Source organism: Saccostrea echinata, unplaced genomic scaffold (genome assembly GCF_033153115.1).
Source record: "Saccostrea echinata isolate AGI-Se365-2 ecotype Australia unplaced genomic scaffold, CSIRO_AGI_Sech_v1 ptg000056l, whole genome shotgun sequence".
Classification (NCBI taxonomy): Eukaryota; Metazoa; Mollusca; class Bivalvia; order Ostreida; family Ostreidae; genus Saccostrea; species Saccostrea echinata.
In genome coordinates this window covers 8,292,438-8,306,498 of record NW_026889805.1, presented here as the reverse complement: position 1 = coordinate 8,306,498, position 14,061 = coordinate 8,292,438, and the positions used below count along the sequence as shown (strand labels likewise).

General features: G+C 36.2%; 1 protein-coding gene across 1 annotated transcript in view; it reads right to left on the bottom strand.

The window, feature by feature from the left end:
• The window catches only part of LOC133173193 (protein Shroom3-like), a 65,195-nt gene that overhangs the window by 1,644 nt on the left and 49,490 nt on the right, over window positions 1-14,061 (bottom strand). Inside the window, exons 7-11 of the mRNA XM_061308147.1 lie at window positions 13,724-13,776; window positions 5,594-6,394; window positions 1,384-2,562; window positions 570-708; window positions 362-463 (exon numbers count right to left, since the gene is read on the bottom strand). Coding sequence (XP_061164131.1) covers window positions 362-463; window positions 570-708; window positions 1,384-2,562; window positions 5,594-6,394; window positions 13,724-13,776 — 2,274 coding nt within the window. The remainder of the gene's footprint in view (window positions 1-361; window positions 464-569; window positions 709-1,383; window positions 2,563-5,593; window positions 6,395-13,723; window positions 13,777-14,061) is intronic.

Genomic DNA, 14,061 nt, shown 5'->3' with positions numbered 1-14,061 from the left:
TTAAATAAAGTTTTCAAGGAAGGAAGCAGGCTTAAGAGACCAATAATTCAAACCTAGCTACATGACCCAGGCTGTTTACAGATATGCATCCCTCAATCTACTTTCACGTAATACAAGTATTGTGTAACCCCAACATAGAGGTTTATCAAATGATCAGAGTTCTCAGTTTTCAGCCTTAGTAAACTAATTTCTGACCAGGTCTGTATAGTCAAGAGTAGACATTATCAAGTCAATAATTGTATAATGTACTCCAGTATACAGATATACAAGTGTAACCCTCATATAATGCAAGTAACCTTTCTATGGTAAAAAAATAACCCCTTATCTCAGGACCTAAACAGTAACTTCAATGGAGTAGTACCTCTTTCCCCAGGGATTCTGTTTCCTCCAACTCTTTTGTTACTTCTTCCTTTTCTTCTTTAAGTTTGTCCATCTTCTTCTGTATGCTTTCAACAAGCTCCTCCTGAAAAACACAAAATGTACTCATACCTCAGATACTTTGTTATATTTTCATTTTTTTCTATTCATTTTTGCATGGACAATAAATATAATTCATAAATTTAACTGACCTTTGTTTTGATTAACTTGTCTGAATCATCAATGTCTTTGGTCATGTCTCGCCCGATGCCCTCACTTTGGCGGATATTCATCTCAATGAGGGCTTTGGATGGGGATACCCAGTAGTTAGGGGGTAAAGGTGACTTCTCCCTAAAAAAAAAAAAAAAAACAATGAATCAGAACTCGCACCTGACTCTAACCTGTAACATTTACCTGAAGATTGATCCTATTATTATATCTTTTGTACCTTAACTGCTCAGCTTCCATGTTGAGTTTCTATTTGACCATACCAGCACAGTTACTGGCCACAATGACCACTATTTAAACTACAGTGCTTGTGTTAGGATTATCACATGCCAGATGAGTGAGCTGTCCAATTATCCTGGTTTTACAGGACTATTACAACATAATATCCTACACTTCACAGTCATTAAGGATTTCACGAATAGCTAATAATATTTCAATCCATTCATTGATCTTCATCATCGATTATACTCGGAAATTTGCTTGTTTATTCTCAGGACTAGTACATAGCAATAAATTAGCAAATAGTTTTGAATAGGAAATTGTGATATTATACACGATTTTCTAAACTTGTCTAATACTAGTACATGTTGTGTTCAGGAAAAATATGTAATTATACAATTGAAAATTATTCAATTATATCATATACTAAATGCCAACTCATTTCTTTGAAAACGTATATATACTTCACTTATATTTCAAACAGGAACTTGCATGCTTTACAGAGTGTATTTCTAGATTTGTTTAAGAAAAAAAGACAAATTTAAATTACAAATAAATTTCCTCAAGTATTCAACTTACTCTTCTGTTTTCTCTTCCTTGCTAGGTGTTACACTCCTCAGTGCCTCTTGATCTTTACCCACACTGGAAGACTTGGGGGAAGTTTTTGGAGATCGCCGAGCAAGTAAATCATGATCAATCTCAGTCTGAAAAAGTCCATCCATGTACTGCATTCTACCACTGTCATTCTTCAGCATGCTGGACAGTTTGGGATCCTTGTCTTCATAAATCTGGGCAAATTCCTTCACTTTGGCATCACACTCTAATTCTTCTTGAGAGCGCTGCCTACTATGGTGTACCAAGTCACTATCACTGTTCTTTTTTGGAGGACTAGATGTTTCTTTTGAATTGGACTGGCTTGGAGATTGCCTAATGGAATCATTGAAAGACATTTTGGTATTGGAGCTATTGGAGTCATTTGCACTCTGCCCATTAGATTCCTTATTTTTCATTTTGCGCCCCCCTGGGTACCCACTCCCGGGACTCCTGTCCACTGGTGGTGGGCCTGCATCACTGGTAGAAACAGAAGCACTTTGGTCCGGAGAGTAGGTCCTCCTGCTAGGAGTACTAGAATCTGGAGATTTTACACTAGACTTTTGTCCCAACAGATTTTCACTCACACTTGCACTGAATTTGTCTGTTTCAAATGCCTTCCTAGGAGGTGTTGATGTGAATGACTTTGACAGGTTTTCCAACTGCCTCTTGTGAGAGGGACCTTGAGGTGTTACTTGTCTAATTTCAGGTCTCTCCCTGGATAGACTCTGTTTCCTTTCAATGGATGAAATTCTATCTTGGACAGACTGTCTCTCGGAGGGATGACCAGTCACAGAGTCTTGATCAGAAGATGTCACATTGAAACTATTACTTCTGTTCGATTCTGGAGCAGTGTAAGGTTTGGGTGCCAGTAAATGACTAGAACTGTGGGAGGAGACTAACGGTCTCGGTGGTCGTTCAGATAGGACAGGGTCTTTATAAGGAACCTCCGTCTGCTCCGGAATCTGATCACCCTGATTGACCGTCTGCTCACTCTTCCAGGGTTGTAGTCTTTTTCTAGGAGGTTTTTGAATATCCCCTTGCTGCTTGTAGTTGTTATTTTCATGTAAAAGTTTTAGAGCATCTCCAGAGGAAGCTGATCTTTTGTACACTCCTGGCTGCCGATCATTTCGACTCTTGTATGATGCGAAGGAATCTTCTGCATATCTGGAATATAAATTCACACAATTAGGTAATGCTTCACCGCTCATCATGCATTTGTCACTGACTATAGGATCTCAATTCAGGTTGATATAAACATATATCAGTATGAATCAAAATTCCCATCATCCATCACTATATCAGTTGTAAACAAATACACGTTCACCAGGTTAATCACCAGAAATAGCAGTCTACTGTCTGATTTAGTGCAACTGCATGTATTAAAAGTGACAGTTATGTGCAATACTCCATATCCACCACCTAATGGCAGGTGTGAAAAATCCTAACATTCACTGGCTAGAAGCTATCTAAATGTTTCCTAACAGAGATGCTAAGATAAAGTAAATATGACATTTACACATTTTTGTTTTTTGTTTGTTTTTTTTTTTTTTTAATTTTTTTTTATTTAACAGCCTAGAGGGCTAAATTTAATGCAATTACATAATGAACAGTTTCTGCTACCTAAAAGTTAAATATTTCCAAGAGAGATTTAAAAGAAAACAAACTTTCTTACAGCATTAAAAATTCTTTGTGCAGTCATCTGTAATTATGTAAGTGTCAAAAATGCTTTAAATGTATGGGAAATTTCTCCTGATAATGGATTTCACTTACTTGAATCCCCACCGCTGGTATCTGTACATAACTAGGATTTTACCTAACTCTCAAATGATCATCAACATATAGAACACAGCGATATATAAAATCAACAGGCATAATACTCAGCCTTCACTGTCATTAGTGAATGCAATTCACACACAGTATCATGTATAGAACTCCTTTAATCCCCTTATCTCCCTAATAATCCATATGTTCTGCAATGGGAAATTCTAAAAGAGATTCCATTCCCTCACTATTTTGTTGGTCATTCTTCTTTACATGGCTTCCCAGGGGTGCGTTTAACACAGTCAGTTTGTGACCTGTGACCTCTACATAAACACACATACCAAAGTTACCCAGGGGGAGATCCAGTAATGATTCAGTGATCAAGTCCATAAACAGCTCATAAAAATCTCCCATGGATACCAAACTTCTACCACAGCCACTAATTTTAGTCACATTAACACAGTTAAGGTGGACATTTCCTGGACTTTTAATGTTTCTATCATCCCAAACTTGGCATAATACAGCAGTTACTGTAGGTCTCTTACTAACATCACAGTAATCGAAAAAAAAAAAAACCAAAACAAAAAAAAAAACTGCTACTCACACAGAAAAAGACAAATTGACACACATCTAACTTGTCCTTGATAAATGAACTCTTCCTCTCAATGTATGCTTGAGACACACAGCCAAAAAGAGATATATATTCCTTATAAAAGCCTAGAATTAATGATCCGACACTCTCACCAGGAGAAATTGACCTGACATCCTCCGATTAATTGCTAAATGATCTTCAAAGGTCTTTTAAAAACTTCACTGTGTAAAATCCATGGAAATAGCTTCTTCTCCAGTCATGCAGATGGCTAGCACTTCTTGATAATAGCTTTATGCAAGTTTTTGAATGAATCATAAAATGTTCCAGATAAATGTAAGAGAAGTTGACTCGTTTATTTCCACACAGTATGGTAAGATGCCCTAGGAACATGTGTTAAATGTTTCATCCAAACTGATTAGCTTACATGACTTTCCTATGAAGAAAATTCTTTAGAAGATCACTCTGTCCTAATTAAAAGGGGTAATTAGCCATACCCCTCTGTCCTTTGGAATGTCAGGAACACTACCAGAAGACGCTCTCTAAGTTAGGCTCCCCAAACACAAGAAACATTATAAATACTAGTCTATATATTACTTCTGGTGTGGTAACCATGATGTTTTATTCTCTCAACATGTAGCTCGTACACCTGTCCTTTATCACAACTAAAAAAAAACTACATCCTTGCCAAAAAACAAAACAAAGGGCAGCTGTGTTCAATGCAGAAAGTCTTTGTCAAATTTATCGACAGCACATGCGGTGTATAACTCTACCGCACGGCCCCTCTTCACCTTGCATCATGTCCAAAGTAGCAATCTAATATGACAAGATTCAGACACTTCAGCATTGTAAAACAACTGTAGACATAGCTCCTCTCCCAGACAAAACTCCTGGCCCTGCATTATCTATTTTGCCATCTAAGTTTTGTGGTTATTATCAGAGGAACCTAGAACGGTTGATACATTAAGGGAAAGCAATTAAATTTTCCTCTCTGACCAAGGCACATGGGTAACATCTATCTAAAGTTATTTTCTTTTTTATGTCAGGTACTCTTAGGAGAGTTTGGGATGAACATGATTAACTTTTGCAATACAAAAAAGTATCATTAAGAAACCGAGGCTAGGCACCAGCATCACATTATCATGTATAAACATCATCAGAAGACAATTGCTGTAAAACACAAATGCCTTATGCTTCATTGGAGTCTAATAAGTGGCAGGATGGAGTTTAAGGCATATGGTATTGCTCTCTTTTTTTTTTTTTTAAAAAAAAAACCCTTTTTTTCAAAAGATAAAGAGGATCCTAAAGACCTTTTTTATTATAGTATTTTCTTTAAAAAGCATGTGTTCATCCTCTGTATTTGAAATCTTAATTGTATGGATGCAGTTGCTAACTTCACATATAAAGTACTGAGTATATCAGTCCATATCCTATGTGCGTATTGATTCATACATATAAATCTTCATACAGACTACTAGAGCATGTACCCTATAACTACTGAATTTTACATGATCATGAATCCTACTGTACTGCGTAGTCCTTGTCTGGCGCCTGGCTTTAAGTGAAATTAAAAATAGCTTCATCAGCTTAACACACCTCTGACATGACAATGCTAAGTCTTCTCATCATATTAACATTCTTACCTTTTTCCTCTTTATCAAGAGGTTCAAACTTATTTGTTAATGCCTATCATTAAAGCATTTAAAACAGAAATCACATTAAAGACCTAAAATCCTAGCCTAACTTCTTTACTTCCTGAATAGCAGAATCAATTTATTTTATCAGTCTTGGTTAATCCCAAAGCACCATTGTAAACTCTTTGGTTAAATAAGTGTAAAAACTCACCTTAATTTATCATCTTTGTGTTCTGTGGAGTTCTCCACTAGTTCTGGAGGGGGAGGGGGCAGCTCCATCTCCACATTGACCTCTTTCTGTGGAGTGGGTGGGGGAGGAGGATCAGGGCTGTATGGGGACGAGCGACTGTGCCAGCTCTGACTGGTTGCAGAAATATCGACCCTGAGCCTCTCCTTAGTCTCTGGAGAATGGTATGGTTTGGTCTCTGGATAATGCTCTGACCTAGACAAGCCCTCACCTTTTGGTGAGATTTGAGGACTGGATGAGGATGACATGTATTTTGATGAGGGCAATGGAGGAACACTAGGAGCACTGTTAGGTGAGGAGGGCTGGTGTCCTCCAGACATGCGACGTGATGAGAAGAAATGGTCTGATGAAGAAGTGGAGCCACCCGGAGAGGTGGCTTCCAAAGCCTCCACATGCTGTTGTTTGTAGGACTGTGTGAATTGGATGGATGTCTTGGTGGTTTTGTAAATCATTGGCTGAGGCATATGCTGTTGTTCTGAAAGACGTCTTGACTGTTTACGGAGCTGTTCAGCATAGTTATCATCGTCCCATTTCCCTCGAGACTCGCTGGAATGGCCATCATATCCAAAGGATGTCCTGTCTTTAGACAAAGGTTGAGGAATTGGTCTGGGATGTAAGAGAGAATCTGATTGGCTTGCTGAGAATCTCCTGTAATTCCTAGGTGGCAGTGCGGGTGGCTGATCCTCCTCCCCACCAGGGGGCACTGGTGGAGGTGGACGATACCCAACATTTTGGTACAAGGAATTTTTAGTAATTCCACCAGAACTGGAAAAAAAAATTGAAAAAAGCTTTAGTAATTTTATATATAACATAAAATAAATATTCTCACATTTCAACAAATTTTGTACCTATAAACAGTAAACATTTACTAAATGTTGGTTGCACAACATTTGTTAACAACTGCACAATAGAAATGAAAGGCAAACACATAGGAGAGGACACTTTAAGACACTTGACAAACATTTTAAGAACGGGAAAACAGCCATTTGAGGGCAGTAACATTTTTCATGATTTTTTGCACAAAAACAAGTTATGCACGTCAATCAGGCATTTCCTGGGGCCGGGCCCTGAATGCCGTCTGATGACGAGGGACAATTGTCCAGCTAAGCTGTACGGTACTACAGCAGTGGCCAGTTGTGTATCAGTTTAATGTCAACACCAAACTCATCAAAGATGACAAGTTATTTCACATTCTACTACAGCAGTGCTAGCCTGGGGGCCTAGGTAACTCGAGTGATGAGCTTGTTGTGAGAGACACTGTAAGGGAAATACCTCTCCCTGAGACTGTGGGAGTCAAAATCACACCTCAAACCACAAATGACTGATCACAAGTACAAGCCAATAGTACAAGAGAATCTCACACAGTGTTGATATCAACAGTACACAGCAGTTACAACCTTCAGTGATTAAAATGTCAAATAAAAACAACCCAAAAGAAACAGCCTTACTTATGATACTGGGTTAGAGTCATCCTTTCATAGTGTTAAAAAAAACTTCACTGACCATTAGCTATGTTAAATTAATAAATCTCCACACATTTTTGTGGGTGTCAAAAAAATCTATGTGTATAAACAATTTAATTCAAATGGTCTGGCACTTTGTGAATTTTGATTGTTCTATAAATCTTTTTTTAACTATTAAGCGCATACTTGACAATATGCCAGTAAGTGACTAATTTTTTCTTTAACAGTTCCCAAATAAAGTCAATAGAGAAGTCAGATTGTGGATTATGCTCGCTGAACCATAAAGCAGTCTTATGTTGTGATATAGAGACACCTCATTACTATCATTAAACTATTGTTCCACTTCAATTCCAAATATTTGATAAGTGATATCATCTCCTTTGTCAGGCAGGCTACAAGTGCTTGTTTAAGAGTTGACACTCTATGAAAAATGATAGGTCATGTCTCCTCAAGATTATGATAAACAAAGCTACGAAACCCAGAAAAAAAACAATTAATCCTCCTGATGTCTCGTCAAACTGAATGACCATACATTTTATTTTGATGTACACGTTTATATGGATCAGTCTTATAATAATGGGGCTGCTTTATATTCTGAAATGCTATATTGCATCTCAAAAAATTATTAATCCTCTGCTATTTAACATAAAATTGATTTACAATGTACAAAACCCCACAAAATATTTACAGCATGAAATCAAATATGTTAATGACTTCTTTATGTAAATGAGTTTTTATTGGATGCAGTTCTTCATCCATGGTGTTTTTCCTCCTTCATAATTTCAGCCATTATATGGCACCTGGACTATATACCAGAGAATAAAACCTTCGTCAGACTGAAAACAATTTTCAATTAAACTCTGCAGCTCTCTCTCTCTTTCTCTCTCTCTCATGAATTATTTTTTGTACAAATGCTATTCTAATTTACTATGACTTTTTTTTTTTTTTTGGATTTCCTGAATGAAGAAAGTTACTATTTATAGACTCATCATAACACATGAACACCTGTGTCAAAACCCATCAAAATAAAATAAATTTGGAAATAAAAACTGTAATTCACAAATATATACCCTTTTGGTCCATAACACAAAAGTGACGTCATCTGTTACTTAAAGCGTTGTAAGCCACAAATTTCTTCATTTAACAGAAAAAAATCCCAGATCAATACACAGATCCGGAGCAATGTAAGAAATTATTTCAATCCATGTCAAAGAGTCATGAGCGGAAGAGTGCTCCATTTTCTACACGATTGGTGTATAATTGATGTTGAGCCATGATGAGTATTGTGATGATTCAGACATTGTTCTTGTGGTGCCTGATTACCACAGTCTAACCACAATAATACTCCTCCACTACAGATCTCTGTCATACACCTTGTGTCCACTTATCTAGACAAACACTGACACCTTTCCCAGGTGAGGTATTAGTGACAATTATCGATCAGCTGCATTCCTGACATTTTTCTGTCAACAGTTGCTGAGGAGAGCACCATATTTATGATGTCCCAAAGCGAGTCTGCTGCCTCATCAATATTCAGTCCCTCGTAACAGATGGCAATATTTCACATACAAGAAGCCCAGAGTTCAGATCAGCTATTAACTTCACAAACACATTACAAAACAAGGCTAAAAATTCTGTGTCTCTGTGCCTCCTGATTAGTATGAATCATTAAATCAACACTGAACTCTTACTCAGAAAAATAACCATGCCAGACCTATCTTACAAAATTATCTTACTTTACCAATATTTGTTGATTTTGTTTAATTTGCTTTCACAAATATTCATGATCTGGTTGACCCTGGGCATTCAGAATTGTTTCCGTCCAAGTCACTTAATATAAATAAACTATTACCACATTACTTTTGCTATCAAAGCACTTCAGCAAACCTAACTGCAACATTTATTAATAAATTGTAAGAAGAAAAATGTGATAATTGCTTCTAAACTAAATAAGTTCCTCATGTATAATCAAAATGTTTTCACAACAAATGAAGAAAAAATGCTTTGCCTAGGGCATTAATTACATTCTTAGTCTAAGGCAACAATACACAAAACTTGCATACCTGGTGTGTACAAAGCTGTATGACCTGCGCTCCTTGAATAATCCCATTTGTGAGTATCTCAAAGTGGATCTTATTTTCCTTCACATCCTTATTGTATATACTTTTTGTAAGGTTTCTTTCTTTATGAAATTCCTTTCCAAGATCAAAAACCAAAATCAGTCTTTCTGCTGAAAAGCTATAAGCACAAAGTCACTCTATCGCTGGAACATCAAATGTTCACTAGCGCGAGTTGGGGACACGTACAGATCTACTTGCATGAGATTACTCAAGATCTACATATCTAACTAACTGGACAGTAACATCGCAACAGGTCAACTGTAAAAAAAAGTGCCCCTAGGAAAAAACGTTTGTAAGACCCTGTTCGTCAATATTGACAAGTTCATCAAAAGTTGTTGGACACCTGCCCCTATTGTTCCCTTTTTCTGTTTGATCAAGGAATCATTCAATTCTATCAGCTTGAAGGTATATATATGGTATCAAAGTCCCAGCCATGTAAAACTTATAATTCAATCCTTTTTTGTCATCTTAACAATCATGACTTTTAAACAGATTAAATTGGAGAAATATTGGTGTTGCTTGTGTTCAACTAACATAAAGGCCCAGTTTGTCTGATATGAAATAAATTAAGGAAAAATAAACAGAGACAGTGCGGTGTCTTCACATTTAAATTTAAATTCTACTCCACAAATCCACATAAAGTTCCAAATTGTAACACATCCACAAGCATTTCTGGCTAAGATTCAAGTCCAAACTCTGTATACTACACTATTCTTAGGAATGTGGTGCCTCTAAATGCCTGGTCCTGGATTTATATCGTGGTAGAACGGCATTGATCTCCAACATATACAGGATTGAATAGACCCTAAAGTCATGGATAACATACAGATTAAATGAAGTCTAAAAACAGGCCGGTTTTTATTCCCTACAAATGTCCCGTTTCACACAGCAATTGAATTAAGAGAGCACATTAACTTGACATGATACATCACCTCCTTACACCCAGTGACCACAGACTTAATGCACTGTCTTGAGATTGTTTGAATTCTTCAGTAATCTTCCTTACAATCTAGAGATATGGGGAAGTATTTCTGGGAGAGAATTTTCCTGTGCCCTATTTGGGATATTACTGCGATATAATCCAGTAAGACAATGTAATCCTAAGCATTGTCCACTAACAAAAATAGTCATCCAGGCCAGAGATTATCCCTCTACAGAACAAGCTGATAATGGCCATACATCTTATTTATAGGCAAGAAATCCTAGGAATTCCTGAACTGTCTCATTCCATAATATATCCCCTGGTAATTACTCTCTCAGAGGCAAAATACCTAATTAAATCTTTACAACTTTTTCACAAATGACATTGTTGAAATAATATACTGTATTACTCAATGTCTGATATTTGTGTCACTGACATTTTATTACAAGATTGTTTCCCCAATATAAATGTCATTCACTTTTCTCTTATGGGATTCCTGTTCACCCAATGAAAACCTAATCAAATTTGGGAGTTCAACAAACTAAACAAGTATGACTTCATCTTGGAAATGCACTAACTGATGACTTTAAGTGACTTCACAACTAACACAGTGACCTAACAAAGGGGAATGTCCACAACAAAGAAAATGATACTGAGGTGGACTAAAGGATTGCCATACTTATAGCTGGTAAAATAGGGCTCAAAACTAGCCATGAAGAGAACATCACAATAAGATTAAACTGGCATTTATATAATGCCTCTTTATGCACTTGAAGTGTCTCTCTCAGTAGATGCCTGATTTGAGTTGGGAGAACTTTCAATTTCTCTTTTTCCTCCTATCATCCAGTAAGCTGTCAGTTTACAAGTTTTTGTGGTCAAAGTCTAGATGTTGGGTTTGAAATTAGGTGTATAACGTGATCTCAAATATATACATGTCTCCAAACTTATGAGTCAGCATAAAGTATAAGACTAAAGTCCAGCTCTGTTTAACCAGGCCCATGAGTTGATCGTGAGTTAGTGATTTCATAAATTTACTACAGAAGGTCAAAAACTCTAGCATACTGACATTGAAATGATAAGAATTTGAGAAACACTGCTGTACTGATATTTTTACTATACAAATGGAAATCTGTCCCACTTACAGAATAATGTATTTCTGAATCATAAAAAGGGGGATTAAGTTTCAAAGTATCAAAATATCACGCTCTCTTATGTCTACTTCACCTTGTGTATTCAATTGACACAAAAATGTGAAAATGAGGTCATCACAAAACTCACCTGAAAACACAGGTAGATTTTTACCTACCTCCAGACTCTAGGGCGAGGCACAACTGTGTCTAGATCCCCATGATCTCCCCTAATCAGGTAGCAGGGATACTCCATAACACATTTCCCCCACAAACCATTCAGTTCATAACAGAAGTATACCCATCTCAACCTCTTTACTTACTCCCTCAGAAAAGATAAGACCTGACAGTTGTGTATGTTATTACAGAGTTAATGACAAATACAAAGGTGTTCTGAATGGATTTACTGCTGAACAGGAAAGAGTCCCTCATGCATGACCAATCAGTGGCCTTATAGTTCAAGAAACCAGACTCACAGCAAGGGACATACCACAGGAAAACAGATGGTCTAATTATTACCCTGCTGCAATTAATGGCAACAACAGGCTGGAAATTAAATGGTGCAAGCAAGTGATGACTGACATAGAAATATTTATCATCACTCCATATTTCACAAATATTTTACATCTCTGTATCCCATCTACTGATACTCTATCTTTCTGTCAATTTGAATTTTTGACCTCTGGAAGATAAATTTCTTGAAGCCTCAAAGACCAAGAAAAAAATCCCTCTTGACCCCAAAATTTTAAATGACAAAAATATAAGCTAGATTATGCCCTTAAAAATTCAGATCACTCCTGATTATTCAAAAACAAATTTAAAGCTAAAATTTTGACATGCCATTAAAGTCTGGAACTTCTTTAAGCTGCATATAATGGCAGGTCTTCTCTGTTTGTTTAATGGCTTTATAAATTTCTGTATGAAGCTTGTTTGGGTTTAATTCATTATTTTTTAACAAAACTTTGATCTATATAAAGACTACATTTAATGTACTTTGCCAATAATCTTCAACAGTTTTTGAGAGCATATATTATGGATTATTAAAATAAATATCACAAATTTTAAAATCAATTTCACATTTTAATAGCATTATCTAATTAAAGGGGAAGTGTCTTTGAAATGTGCAAAACTTTAATAATTCATAGATTTTTACAACATGAATTCCTAGATGTTATTACTCTAATGGTTGGCATATTTATAACACATAGGCCAAATGACCAGACTGGTGATAACACAGAATCACATATAAAAACCACTCCAGCTTTTTCAGGTTATATACAAAACAAGTCCATTAATTACCAAAAAATCAACCAATCACTTATCTCATGTACTAATTCATCTTTAGCCAGGAAAAGAAAAATCTGAGGGGACATCCCCAGTATTTATCTCTAAAGGCCCCATTGTCTAGTATTTATATTTGATTTTTTTTTCAGAACATACACAATAATGCATGATGCTCGAGCTTTGATTTATGGTCCTGTGAGCTACTGAAATAGGTCAGTTGTAACAAGCAATTTTCAGAAGCATGGAAAACTTGCAATCATAATGTTCACAGATTTCTTGATGAGATAAAAGCCAAGACTAGCAAGTACTAGATTACATGATGACCTGACAATGGCTGAGCTGGTTCTAGTGGAGACTAGGTCAAGCACAGCCTCCTTGTGGGACCATTATACCACAGAGTTGTCAAACCCCCCTAAATTTGAATTAATGTTGACAAACACACAGGTCACAACAACTTGGTAAACAAACCAAATGACATCAGAGGTGTGCCGCTACATTACACTGCCATTGAGCCTTATAATCACAGCAAAACACCAAGTACACAGTGCTCAGTACACAGGACTGATGACATAACTATTCTAATTGTTAAATATTTAAACACAGTCCAATATTTTCAAATCATTTCCTTGCTAAGACATTGTATGAAGTGTAAATGGCCTGTATTGTAAACAATCATTTTACAATGATTTCAAAGACTGACTGGCCTTTCCCACTATATGGTAAATGAAAAATAAATGTAAAAAGTTTTATTTTTGTTTCAATTATGTCACTTTCTTTGTCTGTACATGATCAATGTCACAAAATCAGGAAGCTTGAAGGTCATTCTACTTGTTTTGAAATTTTGAAAAATCATCGTATTTAAAAAACAACTAAATATGTTTCATTTGCTTTTGAAAAATATTTTCCTCTACTAAAAAAAAGCATTCAATCAACTTTTAGACACATTTTCCAGCTACCTTTATACTTATAGCGACCTTATGTCTGACCTGGAACCAAAAAATTGCAGAGAAGAAGAAATTTAGGAGGGTTGTCATGTTATCAAGGATTACAGGGCCTGTGATTAGCGGAGATTACAGTCCATGCTTCGCATTCTCTTCATTGTTGTAGATGTCTTATCAGATGATCTGTAAACAGACCAGGTAAAAAAGAGTAAGCACATCTGAGTAAGAGTTACCTACCTTTGGTCAGTGCTCTCTTCCTCATTGTGGTCTGTGACAGGAACTGACCTCACCTGTTAAACATCACAAAAACACAATAATTATCAGCACTCGTGACAAACAGGACAGAAATCTGTTTCTCATCTTCAAATGACTCTTAGGCATTAAATTTTTTCATAAACACATTATTACAATTAACAACACCCAGCCAGCTTTACTTGCATTAATTTCACATTATATTACTTAATTAATGCAAAACAAGAGATATATATCATATTTCTTTCAGTATATGAAATAAGGAGCTTTCCTCATCCTTCTACAATGACTTGAATATGTTTATAAAGATAGAAACAGTTTAA